At 40.1% G+C, this 13,610-nt stretch overlaps 2 protein-coding genes across 2 annotated transcripts in view; both read left to right on the top strand.

Annotated features, from left to right (window-relative positions):
* ttyh2 (tweety family member 2) overlaps positions 1-5,754 on the top strand; it is a 63,636-nt gene extending 57,882 nt beyond the window's left edge. The window contains exons 12-14 of the mRNA XM_083994081.1: positions 1,332-1,517; positions 1,627-1,705; positions 4,457-5,754. Coding sequence (XP_083850207.1) covers positions 1,332-1,517; positions 1,627-1,705; positions 4,457-4,537 — 346 coding nt within the window. The 3' untranslated portion in view covers positions 4,538-5,754. The remainder of the gene's footprint in view (positions 1-1,331; positions 1,518-1,626; positions 1,706-4,456) is intronic.
* Positions 5,755-7,488: 1,734 nt separating this feature from the next.
* The window catches only part of kif19 (kinesin family member 19), a gene marked incomplete at both ends in the record, with an annotated part of 34,864 nt that continues 28,742 nt past the window's right edge, over positions 7,489-13,610 (top strand). Inside the window, 2 exons of the mRNA XM_083993732.1 lie at positions 7,489-7,527; positions 9,655-9,735. Of these exons, the coding sequence (XP_083849858.1) occupies positions 7,489-7,527; positions 9,655-9,735 (120 nt within the window). The remainder of the gene's footprint in view (positions 7,528-9,654; positions 9,736-13,610) is intronic.

The raw sequence follows: 13,610 nt of genomic DNA, 5'->3' as shown, positions 1-13,610 counted from the left end.
TATCCTCACTTTGAAACATGACTGTTCATCCATTTAAAGCACCACGCAGCTTATTTTGCATGCTACAGGCTACGACTTTGAAAGCACAGCCTAGCATTAGATTAATTTCCCGTCTTTTCCGTGGCATTAGCGTTGTATCCTTGTCATTTACATTATCATCATGTAGTAATGCAGGTGTGAGCAGTGGCTGTAGGGATGTGAACTACCTGGAGGGAGCAATTTTTTTTTTTTAATGCAGGAAACAACAAAACTCACCTTATCTTTCTCTGAGGTTTGGTTTCCTGACTGCAGAGTGTGTGGATGCAAATCTCAGAGGATCTTGGAGAGCTGGTGTTTCCTAGAAAACACCACTCAATGAAAGATTGTCTAGGTCCTGCTGTGTTACACTTCACTGATTACACAGACATGTCAAAACATGTCACCAGTGGTTCGATTTTGACTGCGATTGGAAATAATGAATGCTTTTGAACACACTTAAACATTTACACAAGTTTAATCTGACTATAACTGTGTGGGTGCTACTCAGACAAAAGTAACACAACTTAGTATTTCAACAAATTATTGATAGTCTGCCCAAAAAGTAATAATGGATTCTGTTTTTTCTCACTTTTTCGGATCATCGTGCTCCAGTAAGACTTTGTAGGATGAAAACAGGCATTCGTTGACAGCTTAACCACTGTTTTTTTCTTTTTTAAAGCCTTTTTAAAAATATTTTGGGGCATTTTTTCCTCTATTCGGGTAGAACAGTAACAGACTGAAAGGAAAGTTAGATAAAGAGGGGATTACAAACAGCATAGGACCTCATGTCAGACCCAAACCGATGCCTGCCTGGTACGCTCTCTATGCGTCCCTCTTTTTTTATCCCTTAATTAGCTATAATAAATCAAACTGGCTCTATTAAAGGTTGGCTGAATTAACTAGTAGCAGTTTGCGATCATCAACCTATAAATTGGGTTCCTTTGATCGTAAAGGAAACCTAAAAACAACAATTTTGAACATGCACAGAAAGAAGCATCTTTTTATGTCATGTCTAAGCAGATATTATGGATGTTTATTCATTATAAGCATCAGTAATAAGGATGTGAAGCCAAACCGAATCTATGTGTAGGTTGAGATTTTCTGAGAGGTGAAGAAAAGAGGAGTTACAACTTAATGAGGAAGTTAATAATTGACTCAATTGACTGTGTGTGGTGTTGATGAGGAGGCAAATCAGCCAAGCAAAAAACAACTCATTGTTTTTATAACAAGGACAGGCATCCATCCATCCTTGTCCACTTCACGCAGTATCTGTAACTAAACCGATCACTGAGCTTCTCCGCTGTTTCTCGTAGGGAGCAAGACTACGACGACATCGACGAGGAGGACCCGTTCAACCCCCGGGCGAGGAGGATAGGATCTCAGAACCCCAACCACACCAACATGCACAGCTTCTGCAGCTACAGCAGCAGCATGGGCAGCCAGAACAGCCTGCACCCGCCCGCCCCCGCTGTTTCTAACGCCCCCATGTCTGAATACATGTAAGTGAAGGGAAAAAGAAAAAAAAAAAACGCTTAAAGCTTAAAACTGTGAAATCCGATTTCTAGAATAGCTGCAACCTCTGAATCACCTCTCCGGTTTCTTTCTCAGGAACCAGACTGCCCTGTTCGGGGGAAACCCACGGTACGAGAACGTGCCTCTGATAGGACGAGGATCTCCGCCCCCTTCGGTGCGTTGGGTCCTGGAGGCCAAGTCCTCTCTATGACATCACTTCACACTGAGCTATAACAGACACATTTAACCCGCAAAGCACAGGAAGTTGTCTATATAAATAAGTGCTGGTCATAGATTTAATTTATACTTTCCCCGCAGTGACTCAGCGCACTTCCTTCCTTTAAAGTTCACCTTTACATCACTGTGAAGTGTGAAGCCATATTTAACAGCCCTCCCTTTCCTTTTTTTCTTTTTAAATTTAAAACGATTTCTCAAAGGTTTTTAACGAGATACTCTTTCACTGTGCACCGTGCCTTTCTCTGCCCTCTGTAACTTAGATCGGACAGACTCACAGCACCAAAGGAAGGAGAGGAGAAGTAATGTAGTTAATATTTAATCATGAAGTGAACATCATTTAGCCTCTCTCAGGCCAAATCCCGAGAGAAAGCGACACTGGTCTTTACCCAGTGTTGACACTGGAGCTCTTCTTTCTTATCGAGTACATTGGCCCCCCACTGGGCCACTTGTCTCCTGTCATACATGAAGGAGAAGGAGATAAAAATAGAAACATTTAGGATTAAATTTTCATTGGGCACAGCCTCACATACACTACTGTATATAGCCTGCTGTGTATGTATATGACTAAGAACAGCAGGAATCTAATAATAATATATATTTTTTATAGGATATATAAGGTTCTGTCTATTTAGTTTTTCTAAAAGGAAAGAAATATATTGATAATATTTAATTTGCATGGATTAGATCTATCTTCCCACAGTGGATTCTTTTTGTAGATGAAAGAGAACAGTTCAGATCAGTTTTTGCTTTGGTGTCAGTCGTCATTCTCATTAACCTTCAGCCTTTGTTTCTAACTGGACCAGGAAATGTGATGCACTGTACTCTGCCTTATGACTTCTTCTTTAATTAATACCAGCAATGTGTAATTAACGTCTCCCTCATGACTACAACTGTACAGCACCATGCAGTCGTCTCCCGCTAACAGCTTCTTTTATATATTTTTTGTTTGTCCGTTTGTCATGTGTATGTTTGTTTGTTTTTTTATCTTTCATTTCTATATTTCCTCTTTCTTTTAATCAACTTTTGGAGATATACTCTCAGCAGTATAGAAACAGAGTAAGTCTTTTCAACTCTTCCTCAGGTTTAACTCTCCTCCTCCTCCACTTCCTCCCCCACCTCACACACACACTTTTCCTCTGTTGCATCTCCGTCTTTTACCTCTACATCACCTCACATCACTCTGTTTGGTTCCTGTGCAGTTTTCCTGTTTGGCATGGCTTTACAATCACAACCTGTTGTCTTCATTCTACACAGTGGTAGACTACTGGATAAGTGAGGGATGTCTGCCCCTGGTGGTCACAGGGTGGCACTGTAGTTACACTCACAGTTAGCCCCTGTGCATGCATTCCTGCTCCAGTCATTCAGTCCTAGTGCCACAAGGTGTTTAGCACCAGTTTGTTTGACTTTATTTCATCCGGATTTAGACAGAACTGTTAATGTCAAAGCAAATTGTACATTTGGTGAGTGAAAGAAAAACACAAAAAATCTGATTTTTTTTAGCTTCAAATGCTCTGCTGCTGTGGACTGTAGGTATAAAGGGGACTCTGTTAGCTTGTATTAACATTGCTAATGTTACTTCTAATTACCAATGGCAACAATTACGAAAGAAATATAAAAGTTTTTCCACTTTATTTTATTTTATTTTACAAAGAAGTAAAAAAAAATCTCAAATGTTAAATGGGTAACACTGAACTTAATGACCGCACACTATTGAGCATCATTATTAAATATTTAATCTGCCATTTATAAGGTATTCTCCCTTCATTGATGCTAGTTAGTTTTAAGTCTATAAACAAAGTTATGAATGTTTAACTCTGGATTAATGAGGGCATCTATTTGCAACTTTCTGTATTTTCATACTTAATAAATTATGGATTCAGGATTTATAAAGTGTCAGTAAATGATGAACAAACTGTTTAATTGTACATTTATGCTGCACTTATACATACAATGATTTAGACCTGTGCTATTTCATTAATCCAGAATCAAACATTTATAACACATAATAATGTAAGGAGGATGCTTTTAACGAATTAATCATTTAAAACTAATGCTTAATAGTGAATAATTATGAAGTGTTACTGAAATATTCATGTTTTCTCACTTTTTTATGCAACCAAAGAAGTAAAACTTCTCAAATAAGATGCTGTGCATGAATTTGGTCTTAAGAAAAATAATCCAAAAGTGGCAAAATCTTCATTTTTGTAAATAAGATTAAAAATCTAATGTCATTCGTTGCTGCTGCAGAAGAAATTTGGCTGAATATTGAGTTCAAAACTCATAAATAAGTAAAAACATTAAAAATGTAGAACCATCTTTTATGCAAAATATGCCAGAATATGTCACAATGTTTCTTACTGCTCCTGCAGCACAGTTCACTCGATATTTATGTTAAAGTTGTCTCTATAGCAGGAGTGGTACTTTATCTAAAAATCCTGGATCTCACTTATAATCTAATGTAACTGCTGTAAACCCAAGCTGATGATATAAACTTCACAGAGTGAGAATTTGAAGCTCAAAAGATGGATTTCCAGTGCATTATTCTTTGAAACCCCTCATGACATTTTCTCTCCTTGTAGCTGGAGGTTAAGCTCAGTGTGTAAAAGTGTGAAATCTGACCATCGGCTCACCTGAGTCCACCTGTAATCTCCTCCCTGTGTGTGTCTTTGTGTTTGTCTCTGATCCACAGTACTCCCCCAGTATGAGGGCCACCTATCTGTCCATGACCGAGGAACAGATTAGACACTTTGGGAACGACTTCCAAGCGTAGACTTCCTTATCTGCCCGAGGAGGGAAACCGCATCTCATACAGACACACACAAACCTACCACACACCGAACGAGAGAGAGGCCGAGTGTGTGGCTCCTCCAAGCATCACAAAGAACAGTGTGACATCTAGTTTGTCCAGGACTTTGGGACAAATGAACCATATCTGTACTGTTGTCCGTGTGTGGTTCGCTCGTAAATGATTAATCTCACTTTTCTGCCCCGAATGAATCGTTTTGTTGAAGAACTTAATCTTAATCCGTCGTGTTCCTCGCTGCCTGACTCAAGCATTTTTTTTTTTAACAAGAACTGTTTAAATCGGCCTCACGCATCCAGGGGGAACACATATTTGTCGGTACCTGAGTTGTGCAGGTTAAACACTGGTTATAGGGGCAATTTTGAGGGTTAATTCCTCACTTCAGTCAAAACAAAGCAACATGTTTCCAATGAAAAAGAAAAGAAGAAAAGACAATTTGAAAAGAATTGATCTTCAACCCTTCGAAGCTTTGAAAAAGGAGACGTGCGTCACTTCTGACGACTTACACCCAGGTCTCCGAAGAGAAAAATGTGAACATGCCATAATGTTTTCTACGTCTGATGCTTCACGCTTGATATTTGTGAAGCACGAGCCCAGCACTGGCAGCACGCAGCAGGAGGTTCTGCTGAGATATATAATTTATTTACATTCATACACAGACACACCTGCGAGTGAAGCCTTGTGTTTCTGAATCTCTGGAGACGAGAGCACGACTTCTGTAAATAAATTGTACAATAACAGACTGTTGTCTTATTCTGATTTGGTTTTTTTGTTTCAACAATGTGCCATTTTTTTATATATTTTTTCTAGTTTTTTGTGGCAATGTCACATAGGATCACTCTTCTTTTGTATTTTTCTTAAAGGGCCATTGATTCATATCATCTGCATATCTAATTCAACTAATAAAGTTGTAATTTCTGCTGAAACTTGGGAAGCTGAGTTGCTCTAACTAGAATTAATGACAATTTTCAGGTAACTATTTTCATCCAAACACATCTGGATTGACTAACAGTGGTTTTCTGTAGGAGTTTAATACATGCAGTGTCATTCATTAAATGATTTTTATTAAGTGTTGTTTCTTTCAGCATGTTAAACCACACGCACTCGAGAGTGGTGCTTAATTTTATGTGTGTGACCTCAGACTGTGGGGTCTAATTGTGAGTTGAATAAACCAGTTTTGGGTATATCCTGCCGTGTCTTGGTTTTGTTGTCAAATATTATCGGGGGCGGTCTTAAAGCTGGGTATTTATGAGAGCTCACAAGTGTAAGAAATTCACCTCCCACACTCTTCACAGTCGGAGATTTTCTTACCTGACATTTGTGCAAACAAACATCCAACATTAATAATTAAAAAAAAAAAAAAAACATCTCCACAGTCGTCTGAAAGTGGATGAATAAACAGTGAACCCACATTATTGCTGCAGCTTCTTGTTTTTATTAATAAGACCACACAGAGTGGGCTGTTTGTGCAAAGACAACCAATATGTTGATGAGAGAAAAGGTGTGGGTGTAATTTTACAGTTTTCTAACTATGTGTTGAATTTCTTTGTAGAAAAAAAAACAGACACATGCCAAACAAAGAAGTATATTTTCTGTGAATGTAAATTGAACCCTCATTTAAATCAGTTTTTGTTCAAAATGAGTCTGCATACTGAATTTCATTTGTCATTTGTTGCTTTTTGAGCATCAAAACTAGAAGACAAACAGTATAAAGTTCATAAAGTTTCATCAACATTAACTTTTTTTTTTGTTATTAATGGATTTTTTTTTTAATGGCTAGGAAGAAGTCATTTTGGGGGTCTGGTTTTCTGTTTCTGTTTTTTTTTTTCGAGCGACTATAGGTGGTCGGGCCATTTGTTTGTTTGAAACTACCTTGCTTTTTTATTTTATTCAATTCATTGTTTTTTTTTTATCATTTTGTTTTGTTTGTAGAAAATGTCCACATTAATAACTACTGTACTCTATCTGATCATTTTGACAGTCAGGTAATATTTCCTTTTTCCAGCAGATGTCAGTGTAGTGTTACAGTAGAAGCTGAATTACCTATCAGTGCTTGAAGTTTTGCATGAGAAGCTGTTGAGGTTAAATTGTATGTTATAACAATTTGTCGGAAAAAATCAAATTTTACGCTGGAAAACATAAAAGGGTTAGCTAAATATAAATCATTAATTATTATAAAATCCGTTAAAGTTTACATTTGTTGCGTGAATTTGGTGACAGACATAAAAAGTAGTAAATCTGGGTCATAGCCTACGTGTTTTTTTTTTATGTACTCAACGCAAAGAGAAAGACCACACGATTTTATTAGTGAAGCGGAAGTGCTGTTGTTTACAGTAGGCAGCTTACACCGGTGCTCTGCAGATCTCCAGGGACAACACACTCATACACACACACATGCACGCGCACACGATCACGCGCGCACACACGCTGAGCAGCAGGGCAGCGGAGAGGGGAGCGACAGACAGACGGGGACAGGGAAGTAAACATCGCAGGTGGTGGGCTCCTCCTGCCTACTCCTCCTCCTCCTCCTCCTCCTCCTCCTTCTTGCCGGTGTTACCTGCCCCTCTCCGGGCTCTTCTCTCATCGACCCCCTCCTCCCTCCTCTTCCTCCTCCTCCTCTTCTCTCGCGCTCGTCTTCCCGAGAAGAAACGCACGGGGAAGAAAGAAACAGCGGAGCGTCGACGCACTTTGAAGCACGGAGGCACAACTGAGCTGAGGTGGGACTCACTCGGCTCTCGGTGAGTCGGTCCAGACTTCAGTGGTTCCTCCGCAGAGACGAACCAGTAGCTGCTCCAACAGTGTGTGTGCGTGGGGCTGCAGGTGGTTTTGTCCCCGAGGAGGAGGCGGCGGCAGGTAGAGAGCAGCAGGATGGTCCAGTGTCCCGTCTGCTTTTGACGCCCATTAACCTGAAAGTGACCATGAAGGACACGGGGGAGTCCAAGGACCATCAGCTCACCGTGAGTTCACTCTAACATCCTCTTTTTTTCCTAATTAGATCATTTATTTAGATTCTTGAATTTCTTATTCATTGCTTTGACTTTATTAGGCACACTAGTCTGCCATGAAGTTTTCTTCTGTTGTGCCATATGCTCTGGTTCTGTGCATTTTATAAATAGTTGGGATTTATATTCAAAAATTCAGAACAGTGCAGCATCACCACCCACTGTGACCTCACAAACATATGATTTATTCAACACCTATGGCTATAGGCTGCATAAAAGTGTACTTACTGTACAGGTGTGCCTAATAAAGTGTCTGTTGAGTGTATATTTGATGGATTTAGTTTATCAGAAGTGAGAATGTGCTAATTTTCATTGTCTTATTTCATAAAAGATACTATATTTGTTTGGTTTTGGACATTTTAAAAATGTCACCTGTTGCTTTAGGGCATTATAAAGGGAGTTTATCACTGGTTTCTGACGTCTTATCAACCAAGCATTTGCACACAAATGATAAATGACCTTTAAGTGCCTTTTCAGAGTTATACAGATAACTGCCTGCAGCCCTATTGATGTTATAGGTTAGTTTCTCCAGCCCCTCACTGCCTGCGCTGTGTTCTGCAGCCTATATCTGAATTATTGAAGTGGCTGTTTCAGTTGCCTGGCCTCTCTCTTGTCCAGCATGTAATACACTTTCTACAGGGTGCTGACAGAGGAGCGACCTTATTATCCCACCATTGTTGCTCTTGTGGGACCAAGGTAGATTAATAAAACTACCCATAAAAGCCCAGGTATGATGCAGTGTGTTCAACAGTACTGCACAACTCACTGTTTCTTACTGCTTAGAAACAGCAACAGCCTCCCCTGCTGTGATTGTTATTGTATGTTTTCACCCCATTTTATTCCCATTAGAAGTTTGGTTTTTTTACTACTTCATGGAAAGAAATCCAGCGGGGAGGGGAAATTAGAGCTGCAGGGAGTCTCTGATGAGTGTATGGATATACAGTAATAATTCAATCATTTAGTGTTTGTGCCAAAACAATGCAGTGTAGGAAACTGAAGGTTAATTTACCTGCAAACGCTACAGGTGTCTGTGGCACAGTTTCAGATGTGTGCTGTATGAAACTCCCCATGAGTATCAACATGAGTGATTAAAAGTGGACAGTGGAGCGACACGAGTTAATCGACCCATTCATCCATTTGTTTTCTTTTCTATAGAGCTGCTGGTGTGTGAGTTATCCCAGCATGCACTGGGCAGAGGGCAGGGCACAGGTCTGCCACAGAGCAGAGCTAATGCACACTGGCAGTCAAACACATTTCATATATATATAATGACAAACCGAGTTTCCACTTGACCCAACCTGAGTGTGTTTGCTTTGTGGGGCTGGAAACCAACGAGAAGTTAAAAAAAAAAAAAAAAAACATGTCAAAACAAGGATAATAAGGAAAAAAGCAGTTTGGTTTAAACATGAATATGACTGCTATTTATTTCTTGGTGCATGGAAAAATCTTGACATTTTAAAGAATTACTCATGTAGTATATTTGTATTTCATACTCCTGCATACATTTGGACAGATTTCCTTTTTTTTTTTTTTTTTTTAATATGAAAACTAAGGTACAACCCATGTGGAATTTTTTAGGAGCTGATATTAAGGTGTAAAAAATGTCTGAAAAAGAATTTGTATTGGTTTTTATTGGCCAGCACATATGCTGATAATGGCTCAGATCAGATGATTAATCAGGTGGGTCCTTAAATCAAAATCTATGATGCTGAGATGAAGATAACCAGGTGTTTAGACCCTGTCAACATATAGTGCAGCTCAGTCGTGACTCAGACTTGTTAAAGCTTCTTCATTTATTTGCAGCACGTGAACTGATGCTGTTGTGAGTTGAGTTTCATTGAACCAGACTTCTTCTCTTAACCTCACTTCCATGCATCCGTTATTAGAGCTGCATCAACACAGACTCCTTTGTAAACAAGAGCTCACTTAGTGTATAAGTAGAGTACTCTTGTGTGCTCTCAGTGTCATTTCTCCCCATCAGTTTCCAGCCTGTAATTTCAATGAATTAAATACCTGCATGTGTGTGTGTGTGTTTGTGTGGATTAAACTCAAGGACGACTGAACTCTCTCTGTGCGCTGCAGGTTGCCTTGAGGATCCGACCGCTCAGCGATGCCGAGCAGGAGGAGGCGGCGACGATCGTGGCCCACAGAGTGGATGACCAGGTGAGATGGTCATCCTTTATTCTACCGCTCTGTGTGTGTGTGTGTGTCAATATCCTGTTCCCCTCTGTGTATGGCAGTGAGTGATGGGGGTCAGCGTGTGTTGTTTGTCTCTGTTTCAGTTCCCTGCACAGATAAAGTATCTGCAGGGACCTCGGTAAAGCCTCCGGTCCGGTCTCATATTTTAAAAAACCGTCTCGTTTGAGTGTGAAGCCTTAAATGTCACATTTCGTTTGTAAACGAACGCTGGATGACTCAGACCTGACGCAGGAGGCTTTGACCTTTCTGACGAATACAAATTCTTTCACAAGCGGACGGCCGGCCGGCGGCTTCGCTATAGTGATTGCCCGCGGTTTAATTGGATATCAACAACTGTGGAGTGGTGTAACAGCTCCATGAAACATTTGTGCTGAAGGCAATTCATCCTCCCAGCGTCTCTGTCTGACGTGAACGATAACAGACTGAAAATTAGAGCAGCTGCTGATAATTACCGCTGTTATGGATTCATCTAAGAGTTGTGTCATTTTCAGTCGGCTAATTAGTCAGAAACCACTCCACCAGTGTAGCCCTGCACTTGAAATGATGGAGAGTCCACATATTCTTCTCCCTGGTCAAGATCTGGCACCCATTACCCACAATGCAACTTGACAGGTGACAGCTTGGCTAATGGTAGCCTGGAGCCACTAGCCTCAAGGCCGTGATTAGAGGTCTGGTTAGCTCACTTCATCTTTCCATCTCAATGCTGCTGTGTTTTTATTCATCTTCAGATTTATAGTCTTCAGGTTACATCAGGATGTAGTCAGTTAATCAGTTTCTTTTTTGCTTCTTCGCGGAGCCACAAAAGGCTTTAAACAACTTCTTTCACATGTGCAATTTGGAGGAAAATGCTTGTAAAACAGCTCAGCGCTTCTGAAATAAGTAACACAAAAGACTAATGGGTTGAAGAATACAGGAGACAAAAGTTCACAGGAGAGAGAGAAGTCAGAAAGATTTGAAAAGAAACATATTTCAGTATTGGTGATGTAGAGAGGCTGATGTCAGTGTTATCCTTTTATATTAACCTCAAGTAACCCCACAGACAAGAAAAAACACCAGGTCTTGACTCCTTTAGCAACACACAATACAGTTACATAGATGCATCATTACTATACCTGAAAAGAAAGATGGATTTGTCTAAAATTACACGCCTGCTCTCTAAGTGCTGCACATAGAAACTCATATGTTTTTAGTAAAAGGCTAATTTAAGGGATATAAAGTGAACACAAATTAGATAATAGTGACAGCTGCTAACATCTGTCACTGGGCCTGTTTAGTTGATTTCACTGGCCTTTGCTAAAACACACCACCGGCCTTTACTCTCTCACTTCTTACTTCTGTCACTTTCTCATTAGTTTACTTTATTAGTTACCTTGTGTCTAATCAACAGATAGTATCTGTAAATAAACTATTGGTTTGGAAAATGAACTCTTACAAAAGTTCATTTTATGTTCCTACAACAGAATTACTGTTTAATCGTGTTTTAAAAAATTGCAACGTTTCAATATTTTCCTTTTAGGCCTTTGCCTTCTAAAGAACTAGCTAACCTAACTAATTAATTATGAAAAAAACAAGTGTTTTAATCTACAATGAAGATGATAATATTGTGTATTTCAATTATTTATTATGTTGACAGCTTTATTCCTGGCTCTGCTCACTCTGGTCCCACTTGTGTCTGCTTTTTTGTTGTTTTTTTTACCAGTTTTAAATGGCTTTGTAATTTATTTGGCAAGTAAACTGCTTTGAATGGAGCCATTATGCTAAGTGTTTTTTTCCATCAGAGCAAACCGTGACAGGAATGTTTTTTGAATGAACAGTGGACAGCAAATGATAAATCAGACCTGCGTCAGAGCTGCACAGAAATATTCAAACTAACTAAGATTGTTGTGGCTCTGCAGGGAGAGGAGTTTATTCCTGAGAGGATCTTGTCCTTAGAGCTCGACCCCCTGCCCCCTATATAATCACGCTGCTACCATGTGACCTCCCATAAGAGAAGGACATACAGTACAGTATGTACATGGAGCCCCATGGAGACCATACTTACCGGCAGTGCTCGTTTTTGAACTGGTCCCTCTTGGAGACCATTTAGCGGTACCGCCGGTGAGTGTGTGATGATGATGATAGAGGCATCGCAAATGATAATGAGCATTGTGACTTGGAAACCTGCTGAGGTGTCGTCCTCGCTGTGCGTAGGCAGATTGTGTAGCATAGCGGGGCAGACTTGTCGGTGGGCAGCTTCTCCTAATGAACCAAGACGGAGCCAGAAAATGCAACAGCACAGCAGCTGCTGACACCGGTGACTCAGAGCAACAGTGACGAATGTTACAGTGAAAAAATCATTTTCACACAACGGACCTGCATCGGTGGATTTTGCTGATGCTGCCGAGGGATTTTACTACCCGACGTTTCTAGAAATGGATAATCCGCGGGGACGCTGAGGTCTGACTTGTTTGTCTGTCCTCTCAGAAGTAATTCAATTACACCAAGTCTTAAGGACAACATCAGCACTTCTGTCTGCCATGACATCATTAAAACAGGCTTGGGCTCACGGGATTAGAGCATAGCAGCAGGACACCACACGGCCTCCACAATAAGGCTTTGTTATTGTCTCCACTCACCTGCAGTTTGTTGATTTTTCTCATACTGTATTACGTCTGTGCAGAGAATTATAAATGGACAGATATGCTGTATTGTCTCTGTGGGGTTACTGTACATCAGGTTCAGTGATGCACATTTGTAGTGAAGGATTAGCGGAGCTTACAATACACACTCATTATGCACACTGCTGTTTAACCTAGTTTACCCTCACATGAATGGAGGGGATGTAGTGAGGTCCGCCACAACAACGCTGCGACGGGATTACAGAGCAGGGGAGAGCTGAATCTGTTAACCTGTGGCTGTCACTCTCACCAAATCACATTAGGGCCCATCAGTCAATTAAAATTCCTCAAAATGTACCTGAAAGGGATTTGTAACGAAGGAGAGATGTGCAGCTATTATACTGTACATTAACCAAAAACAATGACAAACATTGTCCAGAAAACCCACAAAGGCATAAAACAAGTTGCTCAAATAATAACACGACAGGTTCTCTCCATCGTTAGCCCCAGACGACTGACGGTTTTCATGCTCCACCAACATGTCGTAGACCTGACTTTACACCATTAAAGGGACTACGAGGAGTTTCGGAAAGCGAAGTGTTTTCACACTACATTTCCCATGATCCTCCGCGCACACGATGAAATTCTTGGACCGGCGCAAGACGGACGAAAGCGAAAGCATTGCCAAGAATGTTTTTTCATTAATCAAGAATGAAAGTCGGAGGTTGGAAGACGATCAGATACCGTCGTAGTTCCGACCATAAACGGCGATTCGGTGGCGTTATTCCCGGGAAACCAAAAGTAGGAAATGCTGGGTGACCCGACCACTAAATATAATAACAAAATAACTATAATATAAAGACAAAACGATATATTTTTCGAAAATGGACCCATTAACAAGTGTGGGTAACGTAGATTCATCCACATTAATATGAGACTCTTTTATAACCAAAAGCAAACTCCTCTGGGTCTCTTTAATGTCCTTGTCTCTTATTCCTGTTTCTTCACTGTAACACCAGCAAATGATTCAAACTCTAATCAAAATATAGGCCAAAATAACAGAACATGCGTTGGTGGTGTTTGCGTTAATTTCGACAGCCCACCTTTAAACATTGACTATACAATGATGTAAAAAAAAAAAAAACTCACATTGTAATTATTAAAGCTGATATTGGGATTGCGATTTGAGTTGAGATTTCAGATATTATATTGTTAAATTTGTCCTTTTGCAGGCACTTAAAC

This window comes from Trachurus trachurus (assembly GCF_905171665.1).
Source record: "Trachurus trachurus genome assembly, chromosome: 19".
Taxonomy (NCBI): Eukaryota; Metazoa; Chordata; class Actinopteri; order Carangiformes; family Carangidae; genus Trachurus; species Trachurus trachurus.
The sequence above is the reverse complement of the archived record's forward strand: the minus strand, read 5'-3'. Positions and strand labels throughout refer to the sequence as shown.